The 26,510-nt window shown below is 34.1% G+C and overlaps 1 protein-coding gene across 3 annotated transcripts in view; it reads left to right on the forward strand.

Moving 5' to 3' along the window:
* MTX2 (metaxin 2) overlaps positions 1 to 21,830 on the forward strand; it is a 60,898-nt gene extending 39,068 nt beyond the window's left edge. For 2 of the 3 annotated variants that reach the window (XM_007112008.4, XM_007112011.3), the window contains 7 exons: positions 5,069 to 5,141; positions 10,142 to 10,218; positions 11,468 to 11,560; positions 12,068 to 12,106; positions 12,496 to 12,621; positions 14,020 to 14,096; positions 21,368 to 21,830. In XM_007112008.4, the coding sequence (XP_007112070.1) occupies positions 5,069 to 5,141; positions 10,142 to 10,218; positions 11,468 to 11,560; positions 12,068 to 12,106; positions 12,496 to 12,621; positions 14,020 to 14,096; positions 21,368 to 21,542 (660 nt within the window). In that variant the 3' untranslated portion in view covers positions 21,543 to 21,830. The remainder of the gene's footprint in view (positions 1 to 5,068; positions 5,142 to 10,141; positions 10,219 to 11,467; positions 11,561 to 12,067; positions 12,107 to 12,495; positions 12,622 to 14,019; positions 14,097 to 21,367) is intronic. The other variant, XM_007112010.4, reaches the window with a different exon arrangement.
* The last annotated feature ends 4,680 nt before the right edge of the window (positions 21,831 to 26,510 follow it).

The raw sequence follows: 26,510 nt of genomic DNA on the forward strand, positions 1-26,510 counted from the left end.
GCACAGGCTCCGGACACGCAGGCTCAGCGGCCGTGGCTCACGGGCCCAGCCGCTCCGCGGCATGCGGGATCCTCCCAGAGCGGGGCACGAACCCGTGTCCCCTGCATCGGCAGGCGGACTCTCAACCACTGCGCCACCAGGGAAGACCCGGAACTATTACCTTTGAAAGCCCTGTTCCTTCTACTTTAATTGGGACAGTTTCTTTCTTGGTTGGCGTCACAGCTGGTTGTTAAGACTGCTATTCATCATCATTCAGGGAATTCTTCTTGCCTTCCTTTTATGTTGGATTCCCTAATTTTCTACATCCCATGTTCTTTTTTTCTTGGTTTATTATTTTTATTTTAGGCTTTTAAAAAAGACCTTGCTTGTGTTATGTTTTTTAAAAAGTCTATCTTCACACCTGATTGATTCCTTGGCCACATGTAGAATTTTAGGTTGGCAAGATTTTTCGTTAGAATTTTGAAAGCCTTTTGCCATCCTTTAGCTTTTGGAGCTTCTTTTGAGACATTCAGTGTCATCTCAGTCCTTTGTATGCTTTGCTTCTTTTCATTTTCCTTTTTTCCCTTTTTCTTTCTTTCTTTTTTTCCTTTATTTCCCTTTTTCTCTCCTTTCTTCCCCCCTCCCTCCTTTCCTTTCTTCCTGTATGCCTTGAATAGATTCCTTGACCTTTCTGTACTTCTGTTTTCTCATCTTAAGATAGGGATTTTTTTTTGGTACCTACCTCATAGAGTTAAGCTCTTATGCAAGTACCTGGCACATAGTAAGTGCTCAATGAATATTAGCCATTATAATTTTTCTTTGAAGTTGCTGTCACATTTTCTATTTCCTCTCAACTACTTTTTTTTTGTAGTTTGTTTTGGCTCTGTATGTTTGAGGCTTTCCTCAAATATCTATTGATCTCTGCTAACAATTTATATTTAAGAGTGAGGCACTAAAAAGCTGATGGGGCATTGAGGGACTTTTTGACATGTGGGCTTCACTATAGACTGATTGCACAGTGGCCATTTTTTGGCCACTGTCCCTACCCCTTACTAAAATCATCAGTATTGGTAGGTGTTTTCTATGGAGGGGTACTCTGGAGGACTTAATGTGGCTGCCAGTGTTTGGGAGCTGAGAGGGAGAGGGTGTTATGGCTCTCTACAGTGTACATACTCCCTTAACCTTCCTTCCAGTGTGACCCTTTACCCAGGGCCCTCTGCTGTGCTTGGGTCCTGAGTCAGGAGCCTCTCTGGTTGGGTTTCTCCAGAGAATGAACCCTTGTCTCCTGCCAGATTGGGGGCGGGCTAGTTGTCTGATGCTTTTACAGACTTTCATCCAATTCTCCTGTTTTTAGTCCTTTACCTCACCTCTGCCTTCTGTGGTACTTGGTGCCTCCAGTTTTGGAATCTTCCCAGTTTCTGTGATGTAAATGTATTGATTTTCTCCTCTGTATGCCCTTAGGTTTCAGCTTCCTCTGCCCTGCCAAGTCTGCTTTTTATCTTATAAAAATGGGTTCGCATCTCTGGTCTGCTTTGGTCTCCTCTTCCATTCTTTGTGTTTTTCTGGGTTTACACATTTTCTGTTTCTTCACTGTTATTTCATTGGACTTTCTGAAAGGTTGCAGAGATAAATGTGTAAGTTCAATCCTTCATGTTTAACTGGTTCTCGATGATCTATTATTACTTTTTTCCTTTGAATTTTTTTTGTGGAAATAAAAGAATATATAGACGTACCCTTCAATGAATTTTTTTGACGCTATGAACTTAATTAATTCACTCAATATGTTGAAACTACGTGAAGCTAATTAAATTTCAGGGTCTTAGACGTTAGGTACTGGGTATTATGTTCTGTGTGCGTGTGTGTGTTTAAAAAAGTCCTACCATGTCATATGTTTAGGTACTCAGTAAATTTATATTCAAAGAATATATTTATTGGCTGTGCTTTAATTTATTCATTCTAAAGTTCTTAGTTTTCACATTTTAATAAACTTACCTGACCCATTTTGTCAATTGGGGTTGCCCAGCAAATGAGTAAACCCTATATTAGTTATTTCTGAAAATTGAAAATATTATGGTGTTTAATGTCTCACAGTCATCACTGTAATACTATGCAGGTTGTTTTTATAATATTTAGCCTAATCTCTTTCAGATGATGTCAGCCTGTTTTGCTAAGGTATCTTTTATGCAATGATTACCATTGCTATTGCTATTGCTATTACCATTGCTATTGCAATAGACCCACACTGTCCAGTAGAAATTTCTGTGATGATGGAAATGTTCTGTTATTTGTACTGGCCAATAAATATGGTAGCCACTAGCCACATGTGGCTGTTGAGCATGTGAAATGGCTAGTGTGACTGGGGAACTGAATTAAAAATTTTATTCAAATTTAATCAATTTAAATTTAAGTTAAATAGCCACAGGTGACTAGTGGCTACCATACTAGATAGCACAGTTATAAATCATTGTTCTCATAGGATATGCTAAATTTTTTATTTAAATTATTTTATGTTGTCAGTCACTTGAATTAGTTTGGAATAATGTATCCAACAGAGGAATAGGAGTTGGCTGAATTTTCCTAACTTTCCTTATTATAATTAGAACTACATTTTTCTTTGTATTTACATAAGAATAAAAGTATGCAGATTGCTATTCAGAATTGAAAATAAAATGTGTTTTAGGTTGGTGTATCATACCTGTTTTAATTAGAGTATTTGAGGTGCTGATAAGAGATTGAAAATGCCAGTGAAAGGTGAAAGTACTATTTTAGAGCCTCAGAGATTTTTCTCCTATGCTACAAGAGAAAGGAGAAATACTGTTGAATCAAAGTCTGTTTTGGATTTGGAATTTTTATATTCTTGAAGACAGTAATGGTAATGTTTTGGTTTGCATTTTTAATGTTTGGATGAAAATACAGTGTTTGTGACCTCAGACTTCTTTGTGATTAATTCAGATTAATTCAGAAAATTTCTTTTGAATCAGGGATGAAGAATAATTTCAGTAAATGCTATAAAATTAATCTTTGGCTAAGTAGAATTGTGCCATCAGTTGAGGTCTATGGTAAGTTGAATGTTGTTAAATTGGTTAAAATTAAGCCAGTTATTTTTTAGTAGAGAAGTAAAAAATTCACAGGACTGGAAACACGGCTTTGATTGTAGAATGTTACAATTTTGCTTAATCTCTTTTAATGAAACACAGCTTTTTGGAACAATGATTAGTACAGTTACCAATATACATGGAGGTTAGCAAAATATACCATATTTACTATTTTATATAGTACTATGATTGTTAACTGACAACTGAGTATTATTCTGACCTTTGAGAAGATGCATTAAGCAGTTCTTTCAAATTCTTTTTGTTCTTCTGAAGGCCTAAACCCCCTCTTAGTCCTACATTCTCGGCAGTTTTTTCTCCCATTTCACAGAATATGAGCACTCCCTCATTTTCTTGTCCTTCTCACTTGTCAGCTTGCAATCATCATCACTGATGCTGACCACCCCTTGCAAGTACAATAGAAAAAGTATCCTGTTTCCTGAAAAAAACAGATGCTTCCACCTGTGCTCTTATTTCATTCCTTTTTATCTTCTCATGGATCTTGTATGTCAGTTATTCTGCCTGGTTCTTGTCATTTCAGCCTATTTCCTATATATGTTTTAATGAGCTCAACCTTTTTCCATCATTGGGTACAGATACATATATAATAGAAGGGAGTTGACCCTTCTTAATTCCCTTCTTCCTTCTCAGTCTTCTTGAAAGATCTCTTTATACTTATTCTAATTCTTCCCTTCTTAGCAATCCGTGTTTTAACAAGCCTTCCACATGACTTTGATGGTACACTGAAGCTTGAGAACCACTGCCTGGAGTCCATACTTTTGGGCCAACCAAGAAGCTCACTATTATTGTTATAAATTGGGAGCATAGGTTATAGTATTTAGAGGACTTTTAGTTATACTTACATAGACATAGAGGAGTCAGCTTTTGTTTGGGTGAGGTGCTGTTTAAACCTAGAAACAGTAATTGTTGGTAAATTAGTCAGGATTAGGTTTGGCTGTGAGTTACGGAAAACCCAAAGTAGCAGTGGCTTAAAAAGATAGAAGTTTATTTCTTTTCTTTCTTTCTTCTTTTAATGCAAGTAATCCAGGTTTGGGACTGAATGATTATCAAAAACTTAGGCTTCTTGCCTCTTCTTGTTGCTCTACCATCTTCAACGCTCAGCTTCTACTGTGATTCAGTTTGGCTATGGTGGCTGTAAGTCATCTTTTTCACATTCTAGTCAGCAAGAAGGAAAAAGAGGAGAGGTCATATCTCTTCTTTTTAAAGAAACTTCCCGAGCAGTTGCCCAGAACTTTGAGTCCCATTGGCCAGAATTTAGACATTGGTCACACCCAGTTGGAAGGAAGCTTTGGAAATAAAGTTCTTATTTCAGGTAGTCATGTGTGAAGATACAATTAATGATTTTAAAAAATTGTTGTATAAAATTATATGGTTTGCATTTACCATAAATAATTTACCAGTTCCCTATTGTTAGACAATTAAGTCACTTATAAAATTTTTGTTGCTATAAACAAAGTAAAAATAAACAATTCTATATCTTTAAAAAGTGAGTTAATAAGCCTGAAAGCTACACATTAGGATGTTGAGTATTATTGGAGAGAACTTTGAAGTAGTAAAAATAACATTTTGAGAGTTTTCCCCTAAGACAGGAAAGATAAGGATTCTGTAAAGAGTAGTGGAAGTTGGTAACAGCTTATAAAGTTTGGACTTCAGTCATCTGTTAAAGAAAATTAAATAAATATACAGTATTGCTGACTTACATAAACTAATGCAGTAAAATAAGTGTATAATTTACATTTGTGTGTATAAATGCTTTAAGTTTTATACATTTACTGGTGTCTAAGTCATATTGATTTTTAGTATTGAAATGACATTTTATTTTTGTCTTAGAGTACAAATCTTTCACTTTAAGTTGATTCATTCTTTTTCTTTTCCTGAGCTATTACTTAAGTTTAGAAAAGAAATAAATAAAAAGTTGTGTTCGAATATGCATATACTTTTCACTAGACTTACTGTAGACTTCTCTTGGTTGACAGGCCTTTTTGCAGATGTGTAATCTGCCTGTCAAAGTGGTTTGCAGGGCAAATGCAGAATATATGTCTCCATCTGGTAAGTGTTTTTTAGTTTTGTTTTTCTTCTCTGTTAATATTCTGCATTGATAAAATTGCAGTGATAGTCCAGTTTGTACCTAGATTTTTAAAATGCCTATATTTTTTGTTTACCCTTTGAAGAAGTTTCCCATTCTATAAAGTAACAGTTGCAAACTTGACAGTCTTGGGGTGACATGTCTACTCATTTCAACTCTGTGGTTAGAGATGATTACTGGAAAGTTAGGGGAATTGTTTCAAATAGTAAATGTTAAGAAAATACATAATCTCAGATTTCCCCCAGTCTTATTTACATAAGACTGTTCCTTCTTCAGAAAACAAATTTTAATATGTGAATCTATTTATTATTAAATATACTTCTCTAAATTGTATTCTCCCATTATGCTGATGGAAGAAGAGAGATTGTGGAATAATTAAATTAACATGTCATAGATCTGAATGTCTTTGGTTTCTGATTCTTTTTGTTTCATTTTAAGTTTTTAAGGTACTTTTTCTTATTAAGGTTTTAGCCTTTCTGCTATTTTTTATAATCAGTATTGCTTTTTCTGTGTATCATGTATTAGTAGATTAAGGTACAGTTTTAAATAAATATGATTCAGGTAATTTTTAATATAAAAATATAGTGCCACCAAATCTGATAAATAAATAGAATTGGTATGGGTTATTATAATTATGGTTTTGCTGGAGCAATAATAACACATAGAACCACTGCTTTATGAATAAATTCATTGAATATAACTGATTGGTACAAGTGTGTTACATTGCTTTTTAGGGAGACATTTATCGATCTCTTTATTGTGGTGATAATTTAGGAATGACTTGGATCATTAGGAATGACATTTTTTTCATCATAAACTCTTAAGGTGGTAGTAATTGTCAACAGCTGTGAAGACACCCTCTCTATACGCACTGAAAATTCTATATGAATTCCTCTACATTTATAGGTTTATGAATATACATTTTAAAAACGTTTCAGTAAATGAATTTTTAGACTTATAAACATATACATCTTTTAGATTCTTGAAGGCTATTAACTGAATCATTTTGTTTTAAATTTATACATAGGTTTTATAAACTTTATTGAATTCTGGTGAAATGAATTATATTGGGTTCTGTCCATCTTTTTCCTCTGTGTAGTCATACAAACAGTGTAGATATACATATAAAAAGGTTAGTAATCTAATACTAAAGTTAATATCTTTGACAAATCAAGGAGAAGCCATATAGCTTATCCACCTATTTCCTAAAATGACTGTACTATATGTAGTATTACCTAGGTAGTTATCCCTCTTTATAGATTCTAGGAAAGATAAACATAAATAGTATAGAGACTATAATACATGCACATATACATATATGCATAGGAGAAGTCTCCTATAGGTAGATGAAAATGGCACTTTCTATTAAGGTATTTAAATTTCATCATGTCTCTAGTATTTCTTTCATCATGTGATTTGGGTGACCATGGGAATGTGTTATATTTTATTTGCTTGTTTGATCTGGTTGTTGGTAAATTTTTAAAGCAGAGAACATCATGGAATAGTCAGAAGACCACTTGGCTAAGAGTTGGGAAATTTTTAGTCTAACCCTTCTGTGACTTTGTCACATGTTAACAGTTTTCTTGGGAAATTTCACTTCTCTTCTTTGAGCCTCAGTGGCTTCATCTGTAATATGAGGTGGTTGGATTAGATGACATCCAAGGTCCTTTCTATTTCTAATATTCTCTGAATAAATAAACTTGCTTGGCAACATCTTCTTGCTTTCTTTAAATATAAGAGTTCCAAAAATGATTATTCTGCCTAAAATGAGAAGCAGGGCCTTTGAGTTTGTTTTTTATGACCTTTGATTGGTGCCAGAGAATAACTGTCTCACTCTGCTTTTGCCTGATCACCTCCAATAATAAGGATATAACACTGGCTCCACTTTAAGTCAGGCTAGTGACAGAAAACATTATTTACTTCTAATTTGTTGCCTTGATTTTTAAAAATAATTAATTAATTAATTTTTTGGCTGTGTTGGGTCTTCGTTGCTGTGCACGGGCTTTCTCTAGTTGTGGCGAGCAGGGGCTACTCTTCATTGCGGTGTGCGGGCTTCTCATTGAGGTGGCTTCTCTTGTTGCAGAGCATGGGCTCTAGGTGCCTGGGCTTCAGTAGTTGTGGCGCGCGGGCTCAGTATTTTTGGTTCGCGGGCTCTAGAGTGCAGGCTCAGTAGTTGTGGCATGTGGGCTTAGTTGCTCCATGGCATGTGAGATCTTCCTGGACCAGGGCTCAAACCCGTGTCCCCTGCATTGGCAGCTGGATTCTTATCCACTGCGCCACCGGGTAAGTCCCTTGTTGCCTTGATTTTTATTTATTTCTTTGTATTTAGAGATATATGAATATTCAATTGACTACCTACACTGCTTCGCTGCTTCAGAATCTACAATGCTCAAAGTATTTTTAAGAAAAGAAATAAAATACAGGCATACCTTGAGATACTGTGGGGTTTGGTTCCAGACCACCACAGTAAAGCGAATATCACAATAAAGTGAGTCACATGGATTTTTTTTGTTTCCTGATGCATATAATAGTTACGTTTACACTATACTGTAGTCTGTTAAGTGTGAAATAACATTGTGGCTAAAAAAACACTATACATATCTCCATTAGAAATATTTTATTGCTAAAAAATGCTGACCATCGTCTGAGCCTTCAGTGAGTCAAAACCTTTTTGCTGGCGGAGGGTCTTACCTCCATATTGATGGCTGCTGGCTGATCAGGGTGGTGGTTGCTGAAGGTTGGGGTGGCTCTGGCCATTTCTTACTGTTTCTTTCATTCATTCATTCACTCATTGATTGATTGATTGATTGATTGATTGCTGTGTTGGGTCTTCATTGCTGTGCACGGGCCCCCTCCAGTTGTGGTCAGCGGGGGCCACTCTTAGTTGTGGTGCATGGGCTTCTCATTGCAGTGGCTTCCCTTGTTGCAGAGCACGGGCTCTAGGTGCGTGGGCTTCAGTAATTGTGGCACACAGCATCAGTAGTTGTGGCTCGCGGGCTGTAGAGTGCAGGCTCAGCAGCTGTGGCGCATGGGCTCAGTTGCTCCGCAGCATGTGGGATCTTCCCGGACCAGGGCTCGAACCCGTGTCCCCTGCATTGGCAGGCGGATTCTCAACCATTGTGCCACCAGGGAAGTCCCTGGCCATTTCTTAAAATAAGACAGCATTGAAGTTTGCCTCTTCGATTGACTCTTCCTTTCACAAATTTCTCTGTAGCATGCAATGCTGTTTGATAGCATTTTACCCACAGTAGAACGTCTTTCAGAATTGGAGTCAATCCTCTCAAACCCTGGTGCTGTTTTATAAACTAAGTTTATGTAATATTCTAAATCCTTTGTTGTCATTTCAACAGTCTTCACAGCATCTTCAGTAAGAGTAGATTTTATTTCAAGAAACCACTTTCTTTGCTCATCCATAAGAAGCAACTCCTCATCCTTTAAAGTTTTATATTTATAACAAATATAATGATAATGAAAATGTTTGAAGTATTGTGAAACTTACCAAAATGTGTTACAGAGACATAAAGTAAGCAAATGCTGTTGGAAAAATGGCACCAATACACTTAGAAAATTCGGGGTTGCCACATACCTTCAGTTTGTAAAAACACGCAATATCTGCAAAGCACAATAAAGCAAAGTACAATAAGACAAGGTATGCCACTATAAACTCTGTCTTTCAAGAACTCCAAACTGGATAATGAAAATGAGAAATATACTTTGATCTCAAAATGTACCACCCCAAAATACTCTTCAGTCTAGACATTCATTCACAAAGTTTTCATTCTCTGGTCATATTATCTCAGAGGACCTGCACTATTTCTATCAGTATAGTAGTTACAAAGATATTATCCCAAGTTAAAAAAGAGTATGATCTAATTTTTAATGCAGATAAGAAATTTTTTTCTCTTTTGCAAGATTTATAAAGCGGTAGAAAAAAGGAATGCAGAATTCAGTGTTTTTATATTGGTAAATGGAAATGTCTTCTAAATACCTCTGTTGAGTTGTATTCCAAAAGGCCTGCCTTTCCTTTGTAATGTTGTCCTGTGGACGCAGATGAAGCTTTTGTTGGTGCTGTGCACCTCATCCATTACCCTCAGGCTGTCTAAGCCAGAGAGGAGTGAATCTGTTGAAAAGGACCACGAAGAAGCCTGCTGTTAGTGTGAACTCTGTTTGAACTAGGTCTGACAAAGTTTCATCCTCTAGCATTTGAGGTAGACTTTATTGCTATTTGGAGGTCATCATCTCTGATAATTTCATCTATTATTAGTATTTTAAAAAATGAAATATTACTTTTTTAATGTGACATTTATTTAGGGAAACCAGTTTTTGTAAGCATACTAATTCTTTTTTTCCCCACATGTGTTGGGAGCATACTTTGTATTATAATTCATAAGCCAGCATACCTTCAAAGATTGTTATTGTCTTAATTCCTGATATTTTTGAGTCAGATACATTTATTAATGCACCATGTGCTTAAACAATTGATCTGAATGGGTACCTGAGATTTGAAAGTAGTAGATGTTAAAAAAAAAAAAAGCTTCATAAATGTAGTTTAAATATAGATTGATTCATTGTACTCTGAAGAGAAGGCCCAGTTAAATTTTTTCAAATCTATCAATGGTCATGAACCAATGACTAGGCTTGGTTCATATAATTTGAATAATTAGTATTACTGCTATATAGTGATTTATTAGTGTTAGCTCTGAAAAGGGAATATTGTGATCTGTTATTACATATAAGAACTCTAGAAATGAATCTCCTTGTTTTTTTCTTTTGTTTTAAAATTAGTAATTAATGTTTAAAAATTTTTAGAATTTAACATACGCATTTAACTATAATTTTCAAAAGTCATAGTGTTAGGAAACTGTGTATTAATAAAACGTATCCCAGTTTTGTGTTGATTTCCTTTTTAGCACAAACTTTAATTTATGGAGAGTGTTTTCACATTTTTTTTCCCCCTCAACAGGTAAAGTACCTTTTATTCACGTAGGAAATCAAGTAGTATCGGAACTTGGTCCAATAGTACAATTCGTTAAAGCCAAGGTAATAAAAAAGATATTAAATGCATTTGATCACAGTTACTTTTAAATAAGTAATTCATCATTCTTTAGGGTGTTGTAACATTTACGTTGATTTTAACCTAGTTTTACAAAATGCTGATATAAACTACCAGAGAAATATTTCTAAAGAGTAAGTTTTTTTTTCCCCCATAATGTAAGTCAATAGGCCATTTGATCTCTACAAAGTGATAGATAATTTTCTAACTCATGCTTATGAGAATTTTGGTCACAAATGAAAACTCTTCATTGTTGTAAAATATCAGGTTAACCTTTGAGAAGGGAGTTATAGAATATGTTTATAAGTTGAATGTATCAATACTAATTTACCCATTTGAATTTTTATTCAGTTTAGATTTTAATAGCTATCAAAGAACAACCTCCATTAACATTTTGGGGAACATGCTTCCAGAATTTTTTTTTGCATATGTAGAAAAATACAAGTCATACTATTATGTATTATTTTGCAACCTCCCTTTTAAAATCATCAATGTGTTTGGAAATTCTTCCATTTAATGACTATATATATATGTTATCCTTTTAAATTGTATAATATTCTATCATATGGATGTATTATAATTTATTTATTTAAGTCTTTATTGATGGACACTGAAGTTGTTGCCAATTTTCTGCTGTTATTGAGTGCTAATATAAATATTCTTGTACATACACCTTTGTACACTTGTTAAATTATCTCCTTAGGATAAATTCCTAAGAGAGATAATACAGTGTTATAGGGTATGCATTTTAAAAATCTTACAACTAAAGCTTATACTATTTTATGCATCCACTCATTACTATACTGTATTAGAATTTAAAAATTAGTGTCTATCCCTATCCTTTACTAATAACATTTAAAAAAATCTTTGACCATTTTATAAGTAACACATGTCAACCTTTGGAATTTATTTTATTACTAAAAAGGTTAGTCTCTTAAAAAAAACAGGGTTTACTGACCATCGTTGTTTTCTTCTTTGTGAAATAATAATGTAATTTTGTCTCTTGAAAGATACATTTCTATAATGACAAGTAAATACTTCTTATTAATATTTTGTAGTGATAGCAAAGTATTATTTTTTCACATAAAATAATTATGTTTTAGGGGGCATTTTGGAAATTAATCCATTGGACATTTGCAGTAAAACACTGATGTTGTATTACTTGGTAGTAAGATAACTGAAAGTTTTTGTAGATTTAATATGATGCTCTTTTAAAGTTTTTTAAATTCCCTTTAGGGCCATTCTCTTAGTGATGGGCTGGATGAAGTCCAAAAAGCAGAAATGAAAGCCTACATGGAATTAGTCAACAATATGCTGTTGACTGCAGAGGTATAATAGAAGATAATAGGCCTTGAAAATAAGCTTTTTCTCTCATAAAAGATCATCTTTCTTATGGGTTATGTTAAAGTTACTGAAAAATAGGAAAACAGTCAAGCAAATTCTCGGGCTAGTGTGGTTACCCAAATTATTTGATCATTATCTTTGAACAAGTTGCCTGATACTATCATATCTAGTTTTTCTCTTTGTAAACAGGAGTGACTCTTGCCCATTCGTTATTTTATTTTGGTCTTGTGAAATTCACTTAAATGGTATCTGTAAAATACTTTAATGGCATTTAGAGATGTATTCTATGAATAAGAAATATTTTTATAGGTACCACCATTAAGTTTAATAATTCTATGTAGCAACATTAGCCAAGAAAAAACAAAAACAACCCTCACATATGTGACTTTGATGACATTGGCTTATAAAAAATTACCCTGGCAAGAAATAACTTTCTTTATCCATTTTCTCTTTGATACTTTAAAGTTTTGGTGACTGTTTTTTTTTTCCTAGTTGTATCTTCAGTGGTGTGATGAAGCTACTGTAGGGGAGGTGAGTGGTTCTGCAGCATTTATCTTAATTAAAATTTAATGAAAAAACACTTTTGCTCAGAATCATAAGTCCCTGCTCATAAATGAAACATTGTGGTTTATACCATTAGTGATATAGTTTTTCACTTTAATTTTGCTTGCACATACATTTTAGGGAAGCTGTGTGTCATTGTTTGATATAACTGGTTGCAGAGTATGTGAAAGTTTATATATTTTTAAAGGGAATGGTTTAAAATTTTAATTTTTAGATTGCAAGCTATGTCTGTTTTGTTTTATTTTTTCAGATTGCTCTGTTTGTGGTCTCTGGAAATATATTTCCCTTAGAATTTTATTTGTGAAAACAGGCTGTGTCTTTAGAATCATGTTTTTAACATAATCTTTTTGCTTTAGATCACTCATGCTAGGTATGGATCTCCTTACCCTTGGCCTCTGAATCATATTTTGGCCTATCAGAAACAGTGGGAAGTCAAACGTAAGATGAAAGCTATTGGATGGGGTAACAAGACTCTGGACCAGGTCAGTTCAGATTGAAGTTGATAAAACCCTCAACTTTAATACATAAAGAAAAAAGATTTTTAATTGTTGGTCCTTTAAAAAAAATCCCAGGGGACTTCCTGGCAGTCCAGTGGTTAAGACTCTGCGCTTCCAGTGCAGGGGGCGCCAGTTCCCTCCCAGGTCGGGGAACTAAGATTCCCACACGCGGCGCGGCGCAGCCAAAAAAAAAAAAACTCCCAACATAATAAAAAAAAATTAACAAAACATTTATGCTTATTTTCTCTGACATGAAGTACTTTTTTGTTTTATAAAAATCACACATGCTTATTGTAAAACAAATTATGTAATACAGAAAACTTCAAAAGCGGAATAAAAGTTGGCTGGAATCCTACCATCTAGAAATTGCCACTGTTAACTATATGGAGAACATTCTTCTAGGTGTCTCTTAATAGCACTTTCTTTAAATGGGGTCATGTTATACCTGGCACTCTATAATTTTTTTTATCCATTCAGCAATACATTGGGGACATTTTTTTATGCCAATAAATATAGATCTGCAGCATCAGGGCTTAAAAAGAAAAACCCAACCCTATTAGATGCAGTGCTTAATATACCTGCTTTTCTTTGATCTTAAATTTACTGAAGTAGCAAAATTATAAAAATATATATCTTGTCAAGGTCATGAGTTTGAGCATCATTAAGCTAATTAATGTCTCTTTTTCAAGGATACCCCTAGTCCTAGTCAGCCAACTCATTGATGTGTGCCATTGGCCACAAGGGGGATTGGGGAATAGGGATGGAGTAAATAAAATCTATTTCCACTAGTGGGAAAACAATTCAAATGATTTTTACTCACGGTAGGTCAGCAGTGTCTTATTTATGAAGCAGATTTTTTAATATATGTGAAGTCATTTGATTTTATGGATTCAGGAAAACATTTTTGTAGGGAGTAGAGTTTTGAGATAAAAACTTTCTTTTTTTTTTTTGCGGTACGTGGGCCTCTCACTGTTGTGGCCTCTCCCGTTGCGGAGCACAGGCTCTGGATGCGCAGGCTCAGCGGCCATGGCTCACGGGCCCAGCCGCTCCGCGGCATGTGGGATCTTCCCGGACCGGGGCAGACTCACAACCACTGCGCCACCAGGGAAGCCCGAGATAAAAACTTTCTTGATCATAATCCTTATAAGTAACTTAAATGTACTTGTATTTAAAGGAAATTTGCTCTCAAATTTTCTTCCTGTTTCTTGTATAGAAATTATTACATATATTCTCTATATGGTCTATAGTCTGATTTAAATATACTATAAATGGTTACCTAAATTTATATTTTTATTATAAACTATGATACATATTAAGTTTTAGACACATTTAATTGCTTTGCTAATTTAAATATTTTTCTTTGGGGTCTGTTGCTTGTGTTAGGTCTTAGAAGATGTAGACCAGTGCTGTCAAGCTCTTTCTCAAAGACTGGGAACACAACCGTATTTCTTCAATAAGCAGTAAGAATTTATTCTTTTTAGTTAGTTTCTTTTCTATATTATTATTTTATCATACATATTGTATCAAACATTTTATCATAGAGGAATTGTTTTATCAAGAAATATTTATGAAAAGAATTAGTTATATTAAAGTTCATTTTTGCATTCATTAACCATGTAATTTCTTGGGTATCAGGCATAGCACTAGCTTCTGGGAGACAAAGATTTCTAAAATGCAGTGCTAGCTATTAAGAATTTTCTCCTGAGGGTAGACAATGTAAACCAGTCATTATTGTATGATATGATAGAGGTTCTACTAGAGGTAGTTCAAGGTGCTTTGTATGGAACTATGACATCTTAACAAAATCTGATCTTGCAAACTACTATTAAAACGTGAAGTGTAACCATACTTGTCTGTATAGGATGATACCCTGAGGACTAGAAAAGTGAATAAAACTAAACCGTAAAAAATATTGTTGGATGGATAAGCATTATTATGAACTTTTCTTTTAAAATTTAATGAAAATATTTGTAAAGCATAGAAATAATTGTGAAGGATATAGATTAAATATATGTATGTGTATATATGTAAATTGAATAATTCATGTTTTATTAAGACAATTTTTTTGTAATTTGGAAAATAATATCTAATGTAAGCAAAGAATGAATTTTCCTTTTTTTTTAAAGTTAGACAATTTTAGTATATCAGAATCAGCTATCCTGTGATCCAGTTTCAGATGGGTTTAAATTAGCATTTTAACCTCATTGGTTTGCTTAGAATTCTAATCTTTTCTTGGCTTTTTAATAAAAGTCTCTTGACTTTTAGATTGATAATTTTTAAAAAGGTTTATTTGCTATTATTTATTACATCTTCATAGGCATTCATCTACAGCTATATCAAACATCTTTTGGTAGAGATACTAATATTTGTAGCAAAAATGACTATGATGATAGCTTGGAAATATTAAAGTTATATTAATGTAGGTGCTATATAACTGATATTAAAATAAAATTGGGCTCTGTTGATCTTTGAAGCAGAAAGGTCATAGAGTTCAAACCATGAAATCCTGGTAGGTAAAGTTTCTACAGCTATGTTCTTATTTCTAGTGATGTTTGCCTATGCTGATTCTAGTTGTTTAGTCTCTAATACAAAAGAAAGGTATAAAAATGTTAGTATTATGTAGTCCCCTTTCTTTCTGATATAGGAATTCTTAGGAGCTGAAAAGCTCAGAAGTGGTGCATTTTATTGTTTGAAGTGTATCACTCTGTTTTAGGAGTTAGTTTTGTTATGCACCCTGTCTTCATGGGAAGCCAGGATAATAGATCTAACTTATTTTTCTCCTCATTGAAACTCATTGTCAAAGAGTTAGTAACCAGGTATCATTTGGCATGTGATTCAGTGGAAATATCAAAAAATTTTTTTCTTCATAACGGTATAATTATTATTATTTTTAACAACTTTATTGGAGTATAATTGCTTTACAATGGTGTGTTAGTTTCTGCTTTATGACAAAATGAATCAGTTATACATATACATATATCCCCATATCTCCTCACTCTTGCGTCTCCCTCCCATCTTCCCTATCCCACCCCTCTAGGTGGTCACAAAGCACCGAGCTATTTTACACTACCAAATGTAAAATAGATAGCTAGTAGGAAGCAGCCGCATAGCACAGGGAGATCAGCTCGTGTATAATTATTTTTAAACTTGTAATGAAAAATTCAAAATTTAGAATAGGTACAAAAACAATTGAGAAACTGTTTAACTGGTATTAAGATGTAGGTTTTTGAAATAATTTTACCTTATATGAGACTTAAATAAACATTTTTATGATTGAAGTATAGAATAGTTTTAATTTTTAATTTTAATTTTACCCAATTGTTTAATATTAAAATTTATTTCCCTGTGTATCCTCTCTTTATCCTCTAAAATTAGAATCAGCTTTTCTTCTAGCTTACCTACTAGACATGTTGAGAGGCCTCATGAAAGAAATTCAGTAGCTTTACTTGATGAGAGAAAGGGAAAGATAGTTGAGGGAGATCTTGCAGCAAGAATAGTAATTGGGAAAAGAGGACAAAGAAGCTAAATGGTGGAAAGGAAAAAGGAAAGTGAATTTGAAAAAAATTAGAAATAATACAAAGTAGATACTAACAATTGTTGTCCTTTTTATCCTTCATAATATATAGTTGGTAGCTTTTAAATATTTAAATCATATTTCTAAAATACAACTCAAACAAAATCTGTATTATCTGTTATATCTGTGATCTTGCTGATGTGATATCTGTTAAGACACCTACACAAAGACTGGGTAATTTATTCCCTTTCACCTGGTGAGTGGATTTGGAATAAAAAACTAAAACTTTTCTTGAAGTGATATTTTCATGTTACCTTTTTAATAAAGGGGAAGAAGAAAAAGATAATTTTTCTAAATGTAATCAGGATAGAAAGAGTTAATACTACTCCAAAGCATTTATGAGCTCCTTGAGGGTTTGTGTTTTCCAAACAAAACCTATTAGAGGAAGCTCAGTAAATGTTGGTTAAGACTAGATTAAATTGAATGAGAAATTGGAAAAGGAGTTAGGTTTGAAAAAGAAAAAATACTGCTATTAACCATTAAGTAAATGGTAAAATTTGAAAATATACCTTCATATACTGATAGGAAAGTATTTTGAAGAAATGATGCAAAAATTATACTTGGGAACCTTAAGAAAAATTTCAGGGGGTAATGGGATTTCATTGAAGTTTATTCAATTGAGAAATCACTAGTTAAGAAAATTAAGGGGAAATTGCTCAAAAATATCCAACAACAAAATACAGCAAAGTTGATGGCAAGGGGCTTGATTTACAAATTTGAATGATAGTCCTAAAGATCAGTGATTGATATATAAAGAAAGGATATGTAGATTATTTCTGTTAGTATGAAGAAATGACAAGTTAATAGTATAATGGGAAAGAAAAATTAGGGAACTTTCAGACAAAATTAATGTTTTTGAAACTAGACTGTGAAACGTATCAGAAAGAGAGAAAGAAATGTGGAACCATAATAATTGAAGAAAATGAAAAAGATAAGTACAAAAATATTTTTAGTGGGAAAGGTTAGGAAAACATTCGCATTTTATGGTACCGTTTTTATTTTGATATTCAAATGAAAGAATAGTAGATAACCAGTGGATGTTAGCTGAACCTATTGTGGCAACAATTTTACAATATATTTATGTAAATCAAACCATCATGTTGTACACCTTAAACTTATACAGTGATGTATGTTAATTATTTGTCAATAAAACTGGAAAAAAAAAGAATGGTAGGTAACCAACAGAAATATGGAAAGAATGATAATGCAAGATGAGAAGGCAACAGTGTGAAAGATGTTGATGGTCTTAGGAGGATAGTTGCTATCTATATCTAAATTACAATCTACAAGCTACTTAGTAAGCAGAAGGGTGGAAATGTTATGTTTTCTCTCCATATTGTATAGTAAAGGTAATTAAAACTGGGGGTACATGAAATCTTGGCTTGATTAAACAATTCAGTGGAAGTATTGGCTAAAGTGTAATTTTTTGTCCTTGTCTCTCATAGGAGTTGCAAATATTTTTCTGAGCTTATTGCTCTTTTTAAAAGTCAGGTTTATTGTGGCATAATTTACAAAAGGTAAAATTGATGCTTTTATGTGTATAGTTCTGTGAGTTTTAGCAGTGGTATACAGTTGTGTCCCCACTACCACAGTGTACTTTTTAAAAAGAAAGAATTGTGGGAATTGATAACATATATGTCAGAGTCAACTAATATAAGTAGTTGCTGAAATTTGTAAGGATTACAAAAAATATGCATTAAGTTATGTGTGTGTTTTGTTTGATTTAGTATAGTGTATTCTACTTCCTGTTAGATGTTCTAAAAGTAATTTGTCATGAAGTTGCTATCTTTAGGTAACATCATATCAGTTTTTGTATGCTCATTACCCTACTTAATTCAGCACCTTTTGAGTTATGTGGATGTATATTTGAAGCAAATGATATTTTGACCACTTCAGCGGTACTTCTAGACTACTCTGGTTTGAACATACCTTCATACCTGAGCTCATTCAGAGCCTTCACTTATTGATAAAAGATGCCCATCTACCCTACTGGAAGTTGCATCAGAGAATATATTCACCTTTTTTTAGGCTCTAGTACAAGAAGCAGAGGGTAGTTAATCCTAAATAAGGATTAGGAAAATAAATCCTAAATTGGTAAGATACACATTTTAAGAAATATGTTTAGGGATCTGGAAGAGTTGGTGTTTATATTACTTCTCACAAAGTGCCTCAGCTCAATATTTATCTACCTTCTACATCCTTGGTTTTTTTCAGCTATCCATTTGTTATTGATTCTTCATCTGTAATGCTAGGATCATGGTGCTATTAAGTCCCAGGACACTTGTGATTTTTTTAAACTATCCTATTGACTACCCTCTTAAACATGGCCATAAATTGCACATTTGACTTTGATTAATACTTCATGAATGTGTCAAAAGAGGGAAGGCTTTGGAAGAAAGTGAATAACTACTATTGAAAAATTAAATATCCTATACAACTTAGGCAGGATGCTTTCTTTTCTCTTTCATGTATTCATTCAGCAAATAACCATTCAGTTCCTTAGATACTTTTCTAAGAACTGGGGTTATAAAGATATATGCAGTGTTATCTTTAGAGAACTTAGAGTATAATGGGGGAAACATTAAGTAAACAGTTATAGTATGGTATGAGAAGTACTTCACCTTTTTATTGATTCATTAAACACATACTTATTGAGAACCTACTTTGGGCCAGGCATTGTTCCAGGTGTTGGGGACACAGCAGGAAACAAGTAGACAATGTCCTGGTAGAAAGAGATAGAGAGTTAATTAAAAACAAATATTAGATAGTTTTAAGTGCCATATAGAGAATTAAAATAGGATCACATCACAATAAGCGGCTATATGTCCACTTTAGTTTGAGTGGTCAGGGGACGCTGACCACTCAAACTAAGATGTGACATTTAAGTTGTATTCTGAAAAACAAGGAGGAGCCAGTAGTATGAAGTCAAGGGCAGGGTGTTCCAGGCAGCAGGAATAGTTGTGTCAAGGCCCTAAGATTGGCTAGAGTTTATGTTCAAATGGAAGAAGCAAAACCATTTATGGTTGTGTGTTGAAAATGGTAGGAGATGAGGCTGAAGAGGTAAGCAGGAGCGGGATCCTCTAAAATTTGTATGTTTTGGATAAGGAGTTTGGCATGTTAGTGTAAATGGAGTGGAAATTCATTTGAATGTTTTATGCTTGGAGGAGATATAGATAAGTGGTGGCATTCAGGACATATTTTGGTGGTTGTGTCTCACCAGGCTTGCTAATGGATATGGGAGGGTAAGAGAAAGAGAGGACTGAAGAGTAACTCAGATTTTTGGCTTGAACAGGTGGTGGGTAGTGGTGACTTTTATTTTGGGAAGATGAGGGGACAAGCAGGCTCAGATTTTTGGCTTGAACAGGTTGTGGGTAGTGGTGACTTTTATTTTGGGAAGATGAGGGGACAAGCAGGTTTGAGATGCTTATTCAGCATTCAAGTGGAATTGTTATATAGGCCTTTGAATGTATGATTCTGGACTTTAGGGGAGAGACTCAGATTGGAGATAAATATTTTAGGAATTAGTGGCGTGAAGAGATACAAAGCCATGCAACTATTAAAAGAAGTCGTTCATCAGTGGCGATCAAGGCCACATGGTTAGTAAGTGACAGAGTTAGGATTTGACGGACCCCCAAATCTATTTTGCCAAACCAGATTACTGCAACATATTTTTACATTTTAGGTCGACTAATGTGTTTTCTCAGTAACTTTTTCACTGTAGGGCTGACAGCAATAATTAGTTAATAATAATGATGGTATTTTCTCCTTTTAGTAATATTGTACTAGTACAGTACAATGAGGGGGCTCAGGGTGCTGACCCTTTGCTGCAGCTGAAAATCCATGTATAACTTTACAGTCAGACCTCTGCATCTGTGGTTCTGCACCTGCAGATTCAGTCAACCCTGGATTGTGTAGTATTGTAGAACGTATTTATTGAAAAAAACCTGCGTGTAAGTGTACCGTCACAGTTCAAACCAGTATTTTTTTAAAATTAATTAATTTATTTATTTTTGGCTGCATTGGGTCTTTGTCGCTGTGCAAGGGCTCTCTCTAGTTGCAGCGAGTGGGGGCTACTCTTTGTTGCAGTGCGCGGGCTTCTCATTGCGGTGGCTTCTCTTGCTGCAGAGCACGGGCTCAGTAGTTGTGGCTCACGGCTCTAGAGTGCAGGCTCAGAGAGGAGTGGTGCATGGGCTTAGTTGTGGCGCACGGGCTTAGTTGCTTCGCGGCGTGTGAGATCCTCCCAGACAAGGGCTCGAACCCGTGTCCCCTGCATTGGCAGGTGGATTCTTAACCACTGTGCCACCAGGGAAGCCCTCAAACCAGTGTTGTTCAAGGGTCTACTGTAATTATTTTAACGTAATATAGATTGGTGATGTCCCATTTATAGACCGTTAGTAGCAAGGTGGATAAATTTCATCTTTTTGTTAGTAATATATAATTAAAGGGAAAATAAAACATAGAAAAAATTTTGTTGAAGCCATTCTTACATCTTCTTCAGAAAGCTAAGTTTACTTTTAAAATGGTAAAATTAAAATTAAATCATGTTGTAATGTGATGATCAGGTAATCAGGTATCATTCTGTTTTCCTAGCACCACAGTGAAATCCTCTGCTTTGACAGCATTTTGGTTATGCATCTACAAAAGCACTTACTAAATTGTGTTGTGGTAATTTATGTTTTGTGTCCATGTCTTAGAATATCTTTCTTGCTTTTATATCTTTAGCATCTGGCATAGTTCCTGGCACACTGGAGACCTGTTGTATATATTTAGTGAATAAATTAATGAATAAAATGAATATGATCATTTACACCAATATTATTATTATTTTAAGGTTACATACTATATAATTCCATTTGTATGACATTCTTTTTTTTTACACCAATATTATTTTAACACATTTAAATGATGCTATTTAAAAAAGCAACTCACACAACTAGCAAATCATAGTTTAAAAGATCTTTTTTTCTTTCATATCTTACAACAGAAACTCCAATAAAATAGAATAAATTCTATCAAGTTGGGGTAGGATTTATTGTTTACATGACTTTTTTTCTTTTAAATAGATGAATAAAGTGTTTAAAAATAAAAAAATAGTATATAGGCTGCCATACAAGTTAAACATTGTTCATGTTACTCTCATTTCTGCTTTTGTCTTAGGCCTACTGAACTAGATGCACTGGTATTTGGCCATCTGTACACTATTCTTACCACACAGTTGACCAATGATGAACTTTCTGAGAAGGTGAAAAACTATAGCAACCTCCTTGCTTTCTGTAGAAGAATCGAACAACACTATTTTGGTAAAGTCAGCTCATCCATCAAATTGTCTTAGAGTTATGTGTTAATTTAGTTATTATTTTTAAAAAGTTTAACTTTTGAAATATATGTTACTTGAATGGTGTAATAGATAATGGTATCAGAATTTTAAAACCAAAAATACTGCTTTTCAAAACCTCAAAACAAATTACATAATGTATCATATATGTGTACCTTATACTGCTATTTGTGTATAATTAAAATAATTTTGAATGATTTCATTTGATATGTTATACTCTATATCTTGAAATTTTTGGTTTATTTGACACATGTATGCATATCAAAATAAAGCTCAAACAACTGTGTGGCCGGTGTATATACTTTCTTTCCATCTTTCTGAAAGCTACTCTCTGAGCTTTGTACATGGAATAAACAGTGTCTTTTCTAAGGCAATAATTTGTATTCCATACTTCCAAGATTACTTTGCTAGATGTAATGCATGGTAAACCTGGTCATGGGAAGAATGTTCTTAACAGTGAGCACTTAGAAAATGCGCATGATTACAAAGTGATTAAATCCTGGGACAGATTACCATTTAAGAGCATTTTTCTTATCTAAACTTTATTGAACTTAAAAACATTTCATCAGAGCAGTTATAATTTACATTTGATAAAGGGATAAGTTTCAAGGACCTTATTTTTTTGAAACTTCTTTTTGGAGAAAATAATATTTTAATAATGCTGTTTTATAACTTTTGTGGGGAAGAGAGGATAGATTTCACAGAAGTATCAATTTATACATAGGCATAAAAGATTATATGCTGTATTTCTTTCAATTTTTCTAATATTTTATGTAAAGCCAGGGATGCTATAAGAGTCAGATGTACAAATAATTTCTTGAAAATGTCTAGAATAGTAGTACTTCTATATTTCTTTTTATGTACCAGACATTTTAACTCATTTAATCCTTACAAAAACTATGAAGGTTATTATTCCCAGTTCACAGAAGAGGAAATGGAGACCCAAAATGGGTAATACCTTGCCCAAGTTCATAGGGTTAGTAAGTGGTAGAGTTGGAATTCAAACCTAGGCGTCTGGCATCTGTTTGGCTTTTAAAGAACACTACATTTTTATTTTTATTTTTAAGATTATAGATTTATACCTTATAAGGGATATATTAGGTTCTCCTTAGCCCAAGTCCCACATAAACTTTGGGTACTCCCTTTTTTTTTTTTTTTTTTTTTTTTTTTGGGGGTACGGGGGTTCCCCTGCTTGGCCCCTCCCCTTTGGGGGCACAGGCTCCGGAATGCACAAGTGGCCGTGGCTCACGGGCCCCGCCGCTCCGCAGCATGTGGGATCTTCCCGGACCGGGGCACGAACCCCGGTCCCCTGCATCGGCAGGCGGACTCTCAACCACTGCGCCACCAGGGAAGCCCCTGGGTACTCCCTTTTGACTTTAGTACTCTTTATTATAGCTTTCCTGAACTAATTTTGTAATCTGTTTTATTATTAAAATAAATTCCAAGTTACCTGTGCTTTTGTACAATTTTTATGACAGGTTTTTTTTTTTGGTATGTATTTTTGTATGCTTGTTTTATACTGAATGATGCTCTTTTAATAATACCATAACGTTCATTTCATAGAACAAGTACCTTCTGTACTCAGTATATAAAATCTAGACTTTTTTCTTCGAGTTTTTTGGATATAAAGGTATTACAACAACATGGGCTCTGATATTTTAATCTTAATCATTACAACTAACTGTATTCTCTTAATATGAGAAACGTTGGCAGACAATGGTTGTTTATTCCAAGTTGAGATATTTACTCTTATTTAAGACTTACTGACTATGGATCACTTTGATAGAGGTCTTGTTTTTCTCTATTGTTGTGTGAATCACCATCAAAACAATGTGTTAAAAAGTAGAAACCTTGACATTCAGTTATGGTTATTTAATACCTGCTTTTATCTTTTATTTATTTATTTATTTTAAATTTATTTATTTATTTTTGGCTGCATTGGGTCTTCGTTGCAGTGCGCGGGCTTCTCACTGCGGTGGCTTCTCTTGTTGTGGAGCACGGGCTCTAGGCTCGCCGGCTAGTAGTTGCAGCACCCAGGCTCAGTACTTGTGGCACACAGGCTTAGTTGCTCCGCAGCGTGTGGGATCTTCCCGAGCCAGGGCTCGAACCCGTGTGTGGTCCATTGGCAGGCGGATTCTTAACCACTGCGCCACCAGGGAAGTCCTACTTTTATCTTTTAAATTTGGGTCCATCCAGCCAAGTCACAGTAGCTGAAAATTACCACTGAAAAGCTAGTTTGTTGACCAAAGAGTTAAAGTTTGCTGCCAAAACACTTAGGTGTGTACTGAATTTTAAAGTAAGTAGCATGATTCCTTATTTAAATTAAAATTTAAGTCATAAGTAGTGAGAAACTTTAAATCAAGATAGGTATAGTCTACCCTGTCATTTGATGACTTCTGAATGATGTACGTTGTTGGGTTTAAAATAACTACAGTAATCCAGGACCTCCCACAAATATCAAAATCTTTGGATGCTTAAGCCCCTCATATAAAATGGTACAGTATTTGCAATAACCTACACACATTCTCCCATATACTTTAAATCATCTCTAGATGACTTATAGTAACTCATACTATGTAAATGCCATGTAAATAGTTGTAAACACAATGTAAATAGTTGCTGGTGCGAGGCAAATTCAAGTTTTGCTTTTTTGGAACTTCCTGTTTTTTGTTTTTGTTTTTTTTAATATTTTAGATACGCAGTTGGTTGAATCTGCCGATGTGGAAATTGCAGATATGGAGGGCCAACTGTATCTTCTATAAAACCCTTTAGAAGCCCAACTTGTTACTTATTTTATTGATTTGAATGTTGGATGAGTAGCTATTGTATTAATTCATTTGGAACCCTAAATCCAGGAAAAGGAGAAATTATAAAATATGTCAATCTAAGAGACTAATATATTTTGATACTTTTTTGATGAATAGATAACGAGTAGTTTTCTTACTGTTGTTTATGATTGTCGTTTAGTGAGAATGGGTAAGAAGCAGTTGTACATTGAGATATTTCAAGATACTACATTCTAAAGTAAAATTTAAGATGATATAATTTTTTGCACTTATTTTACTTTCTTGTTTTAAAGTATTACAACCAGTTGCTTCTTATGAGATAATTTGTAAATTTCATTGAGTCAAAAGGAAATATTAAAAAGTTTGATTATATCTAGATTGATAGAAATATTTTCCTAATCTATTTTTAAGTTCCTAAGAATTGGGATCGGATTTCTATTTTTAATTTTTTTTTACATTTTTATCAAATTATGGTAATTGTATTTGTCATAAGACTGTAGTAGAGTCTCTGGGTTTTTCTCCTTTTTTTGGGCCACGCTAGCTTGTGAGATCTTAGTTCCCTGTCCATAGATTGAACCTGGGCCCTCAGCAGTGAAAGCACAGAGTCCTAACCACTGACCACCAGGGAATTCCCAGTCTCTGAGTATTTCTACTTAGTCTTGTTTTCTGTGAATAGAAATAATTTTATTTAATACTTTATAATTGGTATGCCTTTTGCTTGTTTTGCCATATTGCAGTAGGACTTCCAGTACAGTGTTGAACAGGAGCAGTGAGAATGGACGTCTTTGCCTTATTCATGATCTTAGGAGGAAAGTATTCAGTCTTTCACCATTAAGTATAATTGTAGGTTTTTGTAGATGCCCTTTATCAGGTTGAGAAAATTTCTATTTCTAGTTTGCTCAGAGTTTGTGTGTGTGTGTGTTTAAATCATGAATGAATGGTGTATTTTATCAGAAGCTTTTTCCATATGTGTTGAGGTGATTATATATATATTTCCCTTTAGACTATAGAAATGGTGAGTTATGTAATTTTCAAATGTTGAATCAACATTAGTTTCCTGGGATAAACCCCATATGGTCATGATGTATTACTCTTTTTATATATTGTTGGATTTGATTTCCTAGTATTTTGTTAACAATTTTTGTTTCCATATTCAAGTGGCATGTTGGTCTCTGCCTTTTTTGTAATGCTTTTTTCTGGGTTTGGTATCAGGTTAATGCTGGTCTCATTAAATGAGTTAGGAAGTATTCCTTCCTCTTCTATACTCTAGAGTTTAGATTCGGTACTATTTCTTCCTTAAATGTTTGGTAGAATTTACCAATGGTTAACTAGGCCTGAAAGTTTCTTTGTTGGAAGATTTTAAGCTTAACATTTTTATTTACTTAATAAATTTAGGACTATTCAGATCATCTGTTTCTTGAGTGAGCTTTGGCATGTGCCTTTCAAAGAATTTATTTTCTCTAAGTTGTTGAATTTATGGGCATAGAGTTGTTCTTGGTATTCCATTTTTATCCTTTCTGTAGTACCTGTAGTGATGTCCCTTCTTTTCTTCTTCATATTTGTAATTTTTATCTTCTCGTTTTCTTGGAGAGTCTGTGCTAGGTTTATCAATTTTTATTGATCAACCCCCTCCCCAATCCAGCTTTTGGTTTCATTGATTTTTCTCTGTAGTTTTGTTATTCTCATTTTCTTCTCTACCCTTATTATTTCCTTCCTTCTTGCTTTGAGTTTAACTTGCTCTACATTTTATAGTTTTTAAATATAGAAGCATAGACTGATTCAACACTTTCCTTTCTAATATAAGCATCAATGCTATAAATTTCCCTCAAAGCACTGCTTGGATGGAATTTTGAAATGCCATGCTTTTATTTTCATTTGGTTCAAAATATTTTCTAATTCCCTTGTGATTTCTTCTTTGACCCATGGGCTATTTGTAAGTGTATTTTTTTTTTTTTTTTTTTTTTTTGTGGTACGCAGGCCTCTCACTGTTGTGGCCTCTCCCATTGTGGAGCACAGGCTCCGGACACGCAGGCTCAGCAGCCATGGCTCACAGGCCTAGCCACTCCGCGGCATGTGGGATCTTCCCGGACCGGACTGGGGCACGACCCCGTGTCCCCTGCATGTATTCTTTAGTTTGAAAATACTTGAGGATTTCCCAGATATCTATTATTGATTTCTA

Source organism: Physeter macrocephalus, chromosome 2, assembly GCF_002837175.3.
Source record: "Physeter macrocephalus isolate SW-GA chromosome 2, ASM283717v5, whole genome shotgun sequence".
NCBI classification, from domain to species: Eukaryota; Metazoa; Chordata; class Mammalia; order Artiodactyla; family Physeteridae; genus Physeter; species Physeter macrocephalus.